At 38.9% G+C, this 13374-nt stretch overlaps 1 protein-coding gene across 1 annotated transcript in view; it reads right to left on the bottom strand.

Annotated features, from left to right (window-relative positions):
* The window catches only part of LOC149289658 (small G protein signaling modulator 2-like), an 86636-nt gene that overhangs the window by 41234 nt on the left and 32028 nt on the right, over positions 1-13374 (bottom strand). The window contains exon 3 of the mRNA XM_089490294.1: positions 1104-1266. Coding sequence (XP_089346420.1) covers positions 1104-1266 — 163 coding nt within the window. The remainder of the gene's footprint in view (positions 1-1103; positions 1267-13374) is intronic.

Below are 13374 nucleotides of genomic sequence, written 5' to 3'. Positions count from 1 at the left end.
GTTACCAGATACAAAATGATGGATATTTCTGATTTAACTGTATAATTGCCAGGAGGACTGCATGCTATGATGCATTTAGCTGTGTGAGTGCACTGCATGCCAATATTAGTTTAACTGTAAAAATGCCAGAATTACTGAATAAAATAATTAACGTATAGACTGCCAGAAGGATTGCTTATTGTTTTTTTCTACTAAGCCTGTGAGTGACTGCGACATTGAACTGTAGAAGAGCCATAAGCACTATAAGTTATAAGCACTATAACTATAAGTTCAACCTGAATTCATTAACTTTTCCATAGACTTAAAGTCATTATGGTAATGATTAAACTTTACCTTATAAGAAAGATCACACTTCCAGTAGTTTAACTACATATGGATATATTATAGGGCTTGGATATGCTGTCTAACCTGGAGCGCTTCTCTTCCTAGATCCTATGGGTCCTGGGAGGAGGCAGGGATATACATGCCTGTTATATAGCACTATGAAGATGGAAGGTGGAAATGGACAGAACCAGGCAAGGAATCGGCTTGTCATACATTAGTCCCCCTCCCCTGGACAATACAGTCCTGTCTTGCGGGCCTTCACAGGTACAAAGACTTCTTTAAAATGCCCTTCGGTGAATAAAAGGGTGGGGAGAAACCTTTACATACATGCCATATTTCAGGGATCATATTTAACACAGAGCAAAAGGGGACAGGCTTACTGTTGGCACAGACATCTCCATTAATGGTTCATTGTGGTCCGTCATATCCCAGTGGTCTGCCCCAGCAGGGGGGATGCAATCTGTGAAGGAGAAATCTCTGCCATTGGCAGATGAAACCTCTGCTGCATACTCAGGTATGATTGTGCAGGGGGGTCATGGGGCAGAAGCTTGCCTCGTATAGCGATGGTCCTAGATATCTTAGTTCATCTCACTGTAGTATTTTATGCAAAATTAGTTTGTATTAGTAAGCATTAATGAGCTGTTAGCAATGAAGAGGTGCTGTTCAAGATATCCAATGTACTTACCAAGCATAGTTGGTTAGTTCACCAGAGATGAATCTGAGTTATTTATTCTACCACCATAAAAGCCCCTAAGTGTCAGCAGCTGTGCCAGACTCACCTCCCGTCCACCTGCTGCTGCAGGTCCTGAACTTTCTTGCATATATCTGCAGCTGTTGTGCAAGTCTTGGCGACCTTCATGAACAATGCAGCAACTTTATCACTACGCAGGAAGCCGGCCGCCCTCCGCTTCAAGAGATGCAACAGGCATGCCTCCACCACTCCTAAAGAGAAACACATGACCAAAAGCAAACATGGTGTTATCAACTTAAATATATTTGGACCAATAGGCCGAAAGGTGAGAGCATGGAAAAAAAAACGAACAGCACCAATATTTTCAGGGAACGTTGGCCTATTAAAAGTGGCAAATAATTTGTTACACTGTAATTGTTTTTCGCAATAACATTTGTGGGTATCTACAGCCCCCTTAAGGATGAGGAAATATATTTTTCATTAACGTATATCATCATAACAAACAAAAAAAACAGGAAAACTTGTTTATTTATGCATAATTATACATAATTTGTATTGGAAATGGCTCCCTCATACATTCTAGAGTGTAAAGATTATCGTTTCTAAAGTCCCCTAAAAACCTAGCTATTCACATAAAACTGACCAATAGAATACATGGGTAAATGTACATAATCAGGCCCGTTCTGGCCATCTGGTAAACTGGACAAATGCCCAGTGGGCTGGTGGTGACAACAATTATCTTTACTGCTGCTCCCCGGCCATGGAAATAGGCTGCCTTTTCTTATATAGTTTAGTTGAAGGCATACATAGAAATATGCAAATGTAATTATCATTTTTGTTTGTGAGGATTATTTTAGCCAACAAATGAGTAAATGAAACTGATTTTTCTATTAGGCAACAACTCATTTTCAATAGACAGGTAGAAATGAAGCCTAAATTATCTATATTATCAAGATAATCTCAATTGCAGCGGCAGGTATTACACAAAGATGAGAATTTAACCAGTCAAAGGACGACAGATGAAACATGACTGCAGACACCTTAGGAGCTAAAGTTACAAAAAAGAATAACTAGCGGCAGAGATAAAAATAATTCACCTAGACACATGATGTAGCACAAATTTATGATGTGTGAATCATATAAACCTTTCTGGTCTCCAACCCCCTAGAAAAGCAATTAGATTACTTAATTCCTAGAATATTGTTACAATGGCGGATAGGACTTGGTTAGTAAGCGGCATATAGTATTTGAGAATAATATGTCTGTTGCCTTATTTGACCACAGAATATTATGATCAGAAGAAGCAGCATAGAAGATGTGCTTTGGTACCATTCACCTACGTTATTTGTACTATGTCTTACTATTCTTAAATCAGTCAGTTGTGTGCATTGCTCAGCAGATTTCAGAGATCCTGTCATTGTATTTCATGTTCTGGCACGAGAATCTTATCTATTTATTTGTCTGTATTGATTGCAATTACTTTGAGTTAGATTTAATACTCAACATAGTCTTGATTGCATTAATATTTCAACATTGGTCATAAAATACATTTTTACTGTTGTAAGACAGATATAAAAGAGCTATGCACGCATCATAAGCTGCTACAGCAACTTAATAAATGACAGAGGGACATGCAATTCATTGCAGTACATTATGTTTTATACACTCATACCACGGGGATTTTACATCTTAGAGTCTTAGGGTGAAAGATACATTTCTATGTTCACACAAACATAAAACTTCTTATTGTTCTTTTTTTCCCCACTGGTCACAGGTTAAATATCGGCTTGAATATAACAGACAATTCATAATTTGGATTTTGTCAGATTTATGCTATGACTGCTTTACTGAAATCCACATTTGGAAGTGGAAACTTTCTGAGACAGACATATCACACCGCAGCAACGCTACACACCTTACCTAGAGGAAGGGTTGTGCACCCAACAGCTCCGGTCCCTGCATACGTGCATGCGTATGCCCTGTGCACACCTCTTACCTGACCATTTCACCTAGCTTTGGTGATTAAGGCGTTCCCTAAATAAAGTGACCTGCCCTCTCCTCTCTGCTCGGTTGTAGAGTTGCCTTGCTCCATAGTGTGTGTTTTGCTCTGTCTGACCTTCCGGACTTTGACTTTTGCTGGACCTACCATATGTGAACCTTACTGCCAGCCCTGACCTTTGCCAGATTGGCTATGAATTTAGACCCCCCCCTTGATACTACGCACCTAGGAATCCTTGCCTTTTGGACTACTCCACCAAGTAATGTTGGTATGTTGAAATGTTGAGATTGAAATTCTGGTTACAGCCTTTTTATTAGTGTCAATAAATTCACTGAGAAGAGGTTTGGAAGGTAATTACCTTCAACATAAAGAAACTTGTATTCAAATTAAGTACATATCTTTAATTCAGAATTACCTCCTGATAAAGATGAGTAATGAATATCATTAGAACCATTTTTTATTCAAAGCACAGCTCATTTAAAAAGTACCTTTAAAATGTTAGGATGTCTTTACACAAGAAATCACACAGAAGCAATTGCATTTTCTATGGGTCTACATTACTGTTAAATTGAATTATTTGAAGGAATTGACTGAATCTGCCAAAAAACGTAGTGTGACAGTGGACTCCACATCTCTATTGTCATATGGAAAGCTGAGGTTGAGGTAAGGGGATGAATGATGGAACGAGGGAGAGGGTAAGGGAGCGAATATGCATGTATGACTGTATGTATGTTAGAGTGAGAGTGTATAAGTTTTTGTGTGTGAGCATGTATGTATGTGTAAATATGTGAGCATGGATGTGTATGTGTGTGTGAGCATTGTTTGTTTAAGTTTGTCTGAGCATGGATGTGTATGTACATTTGTGTGAGTAAGCATGGATGTGTAAGTAAGTGTATGTAAACATGGATGTGTATGTAACTTTGTGTGAACATACATGTTTGTGTGTGAGCATGGATGTGTATGTGTAAGTGGTGTGTGAGCATGGATGTGTATCTGTGTGTGAGCATGGCTTTGTATGTGTGTGTGAGCACAAATGTGAATCTGTAAGTGTGTGTGAGTATAAATATGTATGGGTAAATATGTCAGCATGGATATGTATGTATAAGGAAAAACAAATGTTATTATAACCCAGCTGATATGCCAAACCTTTCCTACCTAAGGGGGCGTTTCGAGGTCTAGGCACCTATCCAGACCCACTGTGCGTTTCGTACATGTTCTACACATATTCAGTCCCACTGGGTGCTTTGTGCGAGTTTTCCATCTATTCAGATCCACTGGGAGTTTCGCACATGTTTTACCCCTACCACAAATAACAACTTACTACTGTATCTCACTTAATATATTATATATATATATTTCAATCCTCTGTTTCTGTGCACTTACAATACAAGCAATGCACAAATTGTATGATAAACTCATTATTTGCTGTTGTGATTATTTATTCATTTTAATTGTTAGCTTAGACACAGCAGTGATCTGTAAATAAAAGCCCTCAAGTTACCCTTTACTCCATTGTTTTGATATTGACTGGGACATTATTATTATCTTTTATTTATATAGCGCTTAATACAATATATATATTCAAGGGGTATGACAAGACGAGAATTGACAGACTAAGACAGACCGATACATTAGGTGGAGAGAGCCCTGCTCACAAGCTTACAATCTTGAGGGAATGGGGTGACAAACATAAGGCACAGAGAAAGGGTGAGAAGTAGTGTGGTGGTTGTATCAATGACAAGGAAGCTCATGAACACCACTGATTTCTAAGCTGAAGAAGCCTTAAACTGGCATTATCAGATCACAGTTAATAAAGATGTCTTCCAAGAGAGACCTATTAATCATTTTAAAACTAGTCACTCCGACTGGTGCGCTGTATCCACAAAGCTGATCGGTTGTCGGTACCTAGAGATCAATGCAAACTGATGACTGTCTCAGCTGTCAAGATACAAATAACACAAGTTAATTATATACTGTATGTCATTTGGTTTAAGGTATGGCCTATAGCTCCATATGTGGCAATGGCAGCTTCGAAAAAGCAATCCTGTGCCGTTTTAAACATGTCACATTATCACCAAAACTACATATTGTGTACTATAATGGGGCGGAAAACCATAGAGATATTTCTATTAAAATAATGGAAAATTGATCAATTCTTGTAAACATTTTTTTCATAAATATTCTTGGCGTTCATTTACAAGGATATAAGATCTGCGTTGGTTCATGGATTCTCTCAAAGTCCAGCTAGGCAATAGTTGGCTAAGTCAGAGGTCCTCTACAAATGGAGTCACAGGGGTATCTACAGTACAAACCCCTCTCATAGCTCACTTTATCTTTCCAGATTATGCAGAATATCAGGATATGATGTCATATCCCATTGTCTCCTGTCAAGCCTCACACAAAAGTTTGGGGTGTTGACAAGGGATGATTTGTTAAAAAGAGGGAACCATTTACTGCTTTCCTGTCTAGGGGACGACGGAGTCTCAATCTTGCTTTGGCTCAATGCCTGGGAAAGGATCTTTATTACAGGAAGACTTTTGCCTACATAGACTGTCAGTAAATCCATTATCTAATGAAGTAAGCAAGTCATTAAATTATGAACAGAAATCATATTAACACCATGTGATCCTAGATAAATGTAAGCAATTACACCGAATGCATAACAGTAAGGATATAGTGTACAAGAAAGATTAAAACTGTAGAAGTAGATGTAACCTTTGAACTCCCACAAATAAACTGATAAAAGAAAAGGAGGAAATGTATTGAAAGCGTCCACAACGCTATGAGCGTAGGAGGTGCTGATGGGAATTACCCAATTAACCCGGAATTTTTTCATACTACAATTACAGGATGGAATGATTCGCATTTCAAGTTCCACATGTGCCTATTATGGCATTAGGAACCAAGAGTAAAATAACAGCACCGCCAAGGCATTTAAATCAAGCAGAGCTATAGTTATAGAGCCATAATCACAGCTGTGAGCTGATTTAAATGTTCCGCTGTTCCTGAGAGAACATCCTTGGAGTATTTATGTGGCCTTACTGATTACGAGAATATGAAATGCAATAATTAGCAGAGCACAGTCATGAGGAGATTCAATTATGGAATATTACACTGGGACCATAGCTCTAAGTTATTTGTGACATATTCTCTTCCATTCTGTGACACGCAAATTACTTCGACTAAATCAACTCTTACATTTCAAATGCACACGTCAACAAAGTACGTGCTGCAACTAAAATTTAAGTATGGTATTTAGTCTTGAGGCAGATTTCTTTCTAGCTTTTCGGGTTAGAAAAATGTTCAAAATGCAACCAATACATTGTGTCTTTTGGCATAGTGATTTTTAGTAGTGCTTCATTTTAAATGAAGAACGAAAAAATGTTAGCTTGACTATAATAAAAAATAAAACGTTTCTTTGTTCTTGTTTAGAATCTTATTCATGCCAATAAAACCAAGCAATGCTGTTCTAGGTCTAATCAACAGTATCTCTCTAGAGGTACATTAACTCATATTTATAAAGAACAATTACATGTCAAACAAATTAAATGAGGAACAATCACTATAGCAACTACCGAACAGAGAGAAGAGAGCAAATATGGGTCACATGATTATTTACAAGGCAAGCAGAAAAGGGCACTGTGACATAATAAAACAAAATGTAATTATTTGCAACAGTAAATGACTCTACTTGGTATTTCTTCTTTGCCCAGGTGAATACGGGAGAAGTGTGTATTGGTTTAGAGCAGGCATGTCCAAACTGTTTTCGAAGAGTGCCCGATTTGATGAAGTGAACATGTGAGAGGGCCGACCATTTTGCCTGACATTCTTTGAACCATTAAAATTAAATGCAAATTAACTATTTTATGCAAAGTTTATTGAAAACGGCATACTTTTCATTTTGTGACTTGGATGACAAATCTAAACAGGTGTTAAATCACTCTGCCTTTAATATCAAAAAACCAGGAAGCTGAAATATCGTAAACGTAAGGGGTGAGACGGAGATCTGGACTGCAGCACATAGACTAGGTCATCAGATAATGGAATTATAGCACAGTCACGGACAGTCAGGGGTTAATGAAGGGCAGGGCCGGCCCAAGGCAAAATGCCGCCTGGGGCGAATTTTAAAATGCCGCCCCCCCTTATCTAGCCTTCTTCTCCCTCCGTCCCTGCCGCCCCCCCCTTATCTACCCTTCCTCTCCCTCTGCCCCCCCCCCCCTTGTACTTACCTTTCAGCAGTCCTGCGGCGAGTCTCCCTGTTCAGTCTCGGTGCCGGCTTGTAATGCTGAGCGGCGGAAATCTTCCGGCACTCAGCATTACAAGCCGGCACCGAGACCGAACAGGAAGACTCGCCGCAGAGGAGAGAGAGAGGGGCGCTGAGCGGGTACTGACAGCTTGGTAAGCGAAAACCACTCGGCGCCCCTTTCTCTCTTTCGCTTAAAAAAAAAAAAATTAAAAAAAAAGGGCTTGGGGCGGCAAAGGGCTTGGGGCGGCAAAGGGCCGCCTGGAGCGGTTGCCCCACTCGGCTCCATTGTCGGGCCGGCCCTGATGAAGGGTATGACAGCTTGCTACCACAGATTCCTATATGCTCCCTTGTCTGCTTTATACGAGTATCCTGAGTGCACAGCGCTGTCTGCCTGTCAGTGTGTTGTCTGTGCAGTTACTGCTCCTTGTCAAGGTGTTTGGTAGGCAGAACCAATACAATAAATGTTGTTCATTAAAGTTTGTATGTGAGTTGGCAAACTAGCCACTTAGCTGGCAACCTCTAACAACTTTAGGAAAATAAGTTGATTTTGTGAAAAACTATACATGTACTTTGAACTAAATGAGCTTTTGGCTGTAAAGAAAGAATAATGGATTAGCCCACATAGTTCTATGCACTTAGAATATTAATATTAAAACTTTTCTCTTTGTATATTATTTTTTAAACTGAACATGCTATTTCATTTGATAGGACATTTTTTAATCTAAATTCCTACAGAGAGATGTCTGAGAAATGAAATCATAAGGGCCACATAAATCATTAAATGAATGTATATTTCCCCTGCAGGCTGCACTCCCAGTTAGTATAAGTGTAGGTATGGAGGCTTAATGCTCAGTAAAGAAATAGTATGCCAAGGACTAATTTTGAGGGTTGTTACTTCTTTAATGAAACACTCCAGTCTCCCAAGCAGCCTTGCCAATGAAGAATGCATATTAAGCTACTGTGTAACTACTTTAACATGCATCCTTCAACCTGTAATAAAATTAACTCACCAACCATTAGGAGAAGCTGCAGCTCCAGAGGTGCAGCACAATGCCCCCTCTATGGTCCTGTTTTCACACCACTGATTGGCTGCTTGAAGAGTGCGCAGGGTGTAATGTCTTCTTAAACCCTTGCTGAGCCAGTGTAGGTGCTGACTGGCGTTGAGTATTTCACTTGGTTGAAAGCAACTGGAGATGTGGTCAGGGGAACACATCTCTTGCAAGCCAGATAGGAAGTGGGGGAAGGTTCAAAGTCATAAGGAAAGAATCTATAAGGCTTTAGTAACAGAGACCACAAAAAATGTGAAGGGACCACTCAGAGATCCCATGCATACGATGGCTAGAATGCCCCTTTAAACAGAACAAATGATTGATCAGTTTCCTGCAAAGTAATTCCAGCAGAAGTGCTAGCAGGCACGGACTGTCCATCTGGCAAACTGGGCAGTGCCAGATGGCACAGGTTTCTCACCTGCTCATGAGACAGATCTGGAATTTTAATGTGGGCTGTATGCTGGATACAACCCACCTCCCATAACAGCGAGATCGCTGCAATCAAATTTTATTTTCTTCAAAACATTTTTTACAGTGGTATAAAAAAGTAATGCAGAGAGATTTAGTCTGCTAGTCTGTCGGGCTTCTGTGCCAAAGATAAATTACACAAGTTATGAATTCACTGCCTTTATGCAGTCTCACAAGAACAAGGGATCTGCCTTTAGTTCTGTCTGCACTGGAGCGAGACAGATTAGTGGATACATGTTTAAGAATTTTTCCTTGAACAGGAGTTATTTCAACAAAATCAAGACTCTTCATTGCCATAACGGGATAATCTGGCTTGCTTTTATAAGCAGAACAAATAGGACAAGGCTGCTCTAAACAGACCTAGTTTTCCCAGTAAAATACACATAGGCAAGATATTTTACAAACCGACAATTAGCAATGACAGCCAACATATATCTCTAAGCGGTTACAAGATTTATTTTTATTTTACAAAAGTGTTACAAGGCTTAAATTCCCAAAACATTAAAGAAAGTATCTCAAGGAATGGCATAGCAGATTGAACCTTAATTATTCATAAGAGTTGCAGAAAAACATGATGATTTATTTTCATTCGAAAGGCCTTTCCAAATTACCAACATTCACATGTCTCATTTAGACATCCTTCTGACAGCTTAAACGATGATTACATATTGTGTAATATCAGATCTGGTTCGTGGGTGGCTTGTGTGCAGATAAGAGAGATTGCTGCAAGGTTACTTACAGTCTGTTCTGCAAGGACACCTGTGACCTGTTAAACGAGAACACATTGTCCATACAGTCGAGTTCTCCATAAACCATAGAACACGCACACATTCCACCATGAATCAGGCACTTGTAAGGTACATGGAGGATAAAAAGAAGCAACTGTACACTTAAACAGGCAGTATAGTTCCATAACAATTAATCGGATTCTGAAGAAATAGGCCAACATTTGTCTGTGACTAAGCTCATCTCTATTATGAAACCTGGAAAAAAAGCATAAGCCAAAAAACAGAACATAAAAAGAAAAGATATTTTAGGTGTCCCTATGGACAAAACTTGTTAGGATTAGCTACATCCAGTGGTGTGAAATATAACTAGAGGATAATGCCACACAGATTTTCCAATTTTTTCCCATTTTTTAAGTATACGCCAGAAAAAGTTTAATTATTTGTACTAAGAAATATTGCCCTCACACACTATGTATCTTCTGCAAACTTGCCCAGTATTGGATCGTCATAACCTATTGTCAGGGCCGTCATAAGGAGTTCCAGGACAAGCTCAACCCACCATGCCCACCTTCCTAAAGTTTAGTTAGAGGAATGCCTGTTGCTTGCGCCATGATATAAAATCATAGGGCAAGGCAGCAACATATTTTGGCCTAGGCCGACCTCTTGGCCACCTGGTGTGCCATTGTTAAATGGACCAGTTACAACCAGCCCATCTACACCTTGAAGGCTGTGACAGCTCAGCTCAACCCCTACACTGTTTTAAAAGGCACTTTTATTACATCATATCATAGCGTTCAGCAGCAAGGATGGCGGCCTGGGGGTGTTGCTCTGGGTCAGCCCAAAGTAATTCACTGGGCAGAAGTTTGTGCAGAGGTTGGTCCATTGCTAGCCTGCCTGGGCCAGTTCATTTACAGATTTACAAACCCGTACAAATTCCAGAAACTGTACAGGTCTCCTTACAAATAATGGATGTCCTCTCAGTCCCCAGAAATGTGCAGCTGACTAGCAACAGTGAGTGGCTGATATTTCTCAAAGTGTGCATTAAAATGCTTGATTTGTTGGCTGTTTAATTACTATAACATAACTAAGATTAACTGGGCTAAATCCTCCAGAGTCAATTGATTAGTAAGCATTGCAAATAATCTTGTTGGATTTTGCTACATGTAGCAGCAATTAATTTCAATATATTTTGAAATGTTGACAATAAAAAGACGTTTACAGATTGGAAAAGAACAAGGTAACAACCTTCATCAATTAATGTTTTGGATATTCGCATCTTCACCTTCATTACAGTGTCAACATATCTGCTGTGTATGGAATAATAATAATACTAATAATACTACTAATAATAATAATTTCCAATAAGGTGTGAAAAATTTGCGACATTAAAAAAATCCAAAAAAGACAGCAGCACCAATGTGCCAAGTAATGCCCTACAGATATTAAAATAGTCAAGTGGAATATGACAAAATGTAATACCGACTTTACTTGTTCTTACGCTCCAGTTCGTAAAGGATTTTTGCCCTTCCATTGGGAGCTTAGCAAAGCAAGCCTACCCAACTTTCTATAAAATACTGCTACAAATATTTTAACGGTTATGTCTGGTGCCATGAAAGTATTCTATAATGTAAACTGTAAAGGAGTATACCATGCCAGCATGAAGGGGGATGATCATACCTGGAAACTCTCTGGGTTTGACCAGGAGTCTCTCGGTGAAGCCTTGTTTTCCCAGGTCTCTAGGTCAGTTTCTTTGTTCTCCAGGCAGGGAAGTTATGCGTGGCCAAGCCCACTCCTAACCTATTAACAGCTAGCATCTTGGGAAGTTCCCAGGTATGTGCATGCTTTAATGTTAGAAGACGGAGAAGACTAAGTTGTAATGTAGGAAAATTCTTACACTAAGGTAGCTTGGGATGTGCATAAAATAATTCTAAGGAGCTAAAAAATAAAATATGATTAAAAAAGTGCTGCCATTGCGATATATGTCTTCTTCTAGTTATTTGTTTTCTACTTAATATAATTATTGTGTTTACGACGCACAATTGCATTAAAGGATTCAATATTTTTAAAAGGTAGCTGTTTATGCTCTCTGTGATTCTGTTGACAGACCCCTTTTATCTCCACAATAACAGATGTTTGAAAATGGGCCCTTACTACGCACATTTTCACCCCATTGTATATTAATCGGAGTTACAATATTATATTTTACATTTACTTAAGCGCTAAAAAGAATACATGACTATTGTAAAACGGGTCAGTTTACTTAAAAGGGATGGCACCATTTTATCATAGCTTTCCAAAGACGTTTAAATCTGTACAGAATTCTCAAATGCATTCCCATGGCGATAGATGTGCAATATGTGTCTGACACAAACCTTCTGTAATAGAATTCCAAATTCTGTAATTTTCCGTGGAAATGCCACATCATGAGAGTCATGTAGGAGCAAATATATACCCTCATTTCCTTCTATATAAAACAGTTTGGCCTGGATCTGTGTAGAATAGAGCTTTTACCATAACTACATTTCTTTATTAAAACTATCTATACTGTAGCTGATTTAATTACCCCCTGCCCCACTGTTCAATTATATCCCTACCCCTTGGTAGGCCCTGGGGACCAACTTGCATTTTTAACTCACAGAAACTTGCAAGTTATTGAGTTTGCAGTTGCTTTTGTTTTTCATCTCGCATACACTCGACACTCCTGTATATGCAAGTTGACAGGTATTGTTTGTGAGTATAAATGTGAGTTGGCTTTTGTGGATTTGCAAGTTGGAGTTTTGTCCAACTTGTGTGAGTTTGCTGCTGCCAACTCACATTTTTTTGCCAACTCTTGGTGAACAGACTATATGTGTAAAACGTTGGACCTGGGAGAAAAGACACATCGACTTATTTCGACATTATTCACCGTGGTGTCTTCAGGAGTAAGGGTGCTTGACTTCAACATAATTGCGTTAATAGTACAAAGACAACATTTTTTAACGGCTGTTTCTTAATCAAATAACCCAGAGAGCTTCACCGATTATCTATTTACCAGGTATATTAATAATGTTACAGAAACAAAAAATGCTAAACAAATGACCGGTACTTAAGTATGGTTGTGTCTTATCTATATTTCTTTATTTCTATCTATCTATCTCCATCCATCTATCCATATACCAGGACTTAACACACCCCGGGTAGAAGGTTGCCATGGTGACTTGGATTTGCTTCTTGATGCCTAGGGTTTCACCTGTAAGGCATATTGTATAGAGCCAGTTTTTCTTTTTATGTATGTCTGGGGTTTAAGAGTAAGAGGGGATGCTCCCAGGTCCAGAAAGACATAATTTGATCGGTGTGTGTGTGTGGGCGTGTGTGTGTGTGGGGGGTGCAATTATAGTGCAGCAGTAGAAGTAACATGATCATGTAATCTTCCTGCATAAAAAATAAGCTTTTCTTTCTGAATACTTGGCTAATGAAATTTGAGAAACTTTTCTCAATAATACATAGGTTTTTTTATTTACTGTCTCATATTATATGGTTGTGGCTGCAAGTTGGTTTTTAATACAGTAAGAGAATGTAAACATTAATGGCATAGGCATAAAGCTATGCTAAATCTAAGACAGGACTAAGAACCGATTTAGTTCTGTCGTCAAATTTTGTTTCTATGATGCTAGCCGTCATTTGCACTAGTAAATAACATAAATTAAAAAAAAATATATATATATATACATATATATTTTTTTCCGTTTGAGGATCTCACCTCCCAAGCTAAGAGATGGCAGTCTCTCCCTGCAAATCAGCAATGGCTGGATCTTACTGCGCAGAAATAGTGTATATACAACACAGACAGCAGATTGCAACACACATAGGGAGAATGGTTCCATACTAAG

Source organism: Sceloporus occidentalis, unplaced genomic scaffold, assembly GCF_023333645.1.
Source record: "Sceloporus occidentalis isolate IW3139 unplaced genomic scaffold, rSceOcc1.0.p SCAF_43, whole genome shotgun sequence".
NCBI lineage: Eukaryota > Metazoa > Chordata > Lepidosauria > Squamata > Phrynosomatidae > Sceloporus > Sceloporus occidentalis.
Note: the sequence above shows the minus strand (reverse complement) of the source record. Positions and strands in the feature narration are given on the sequence as shown.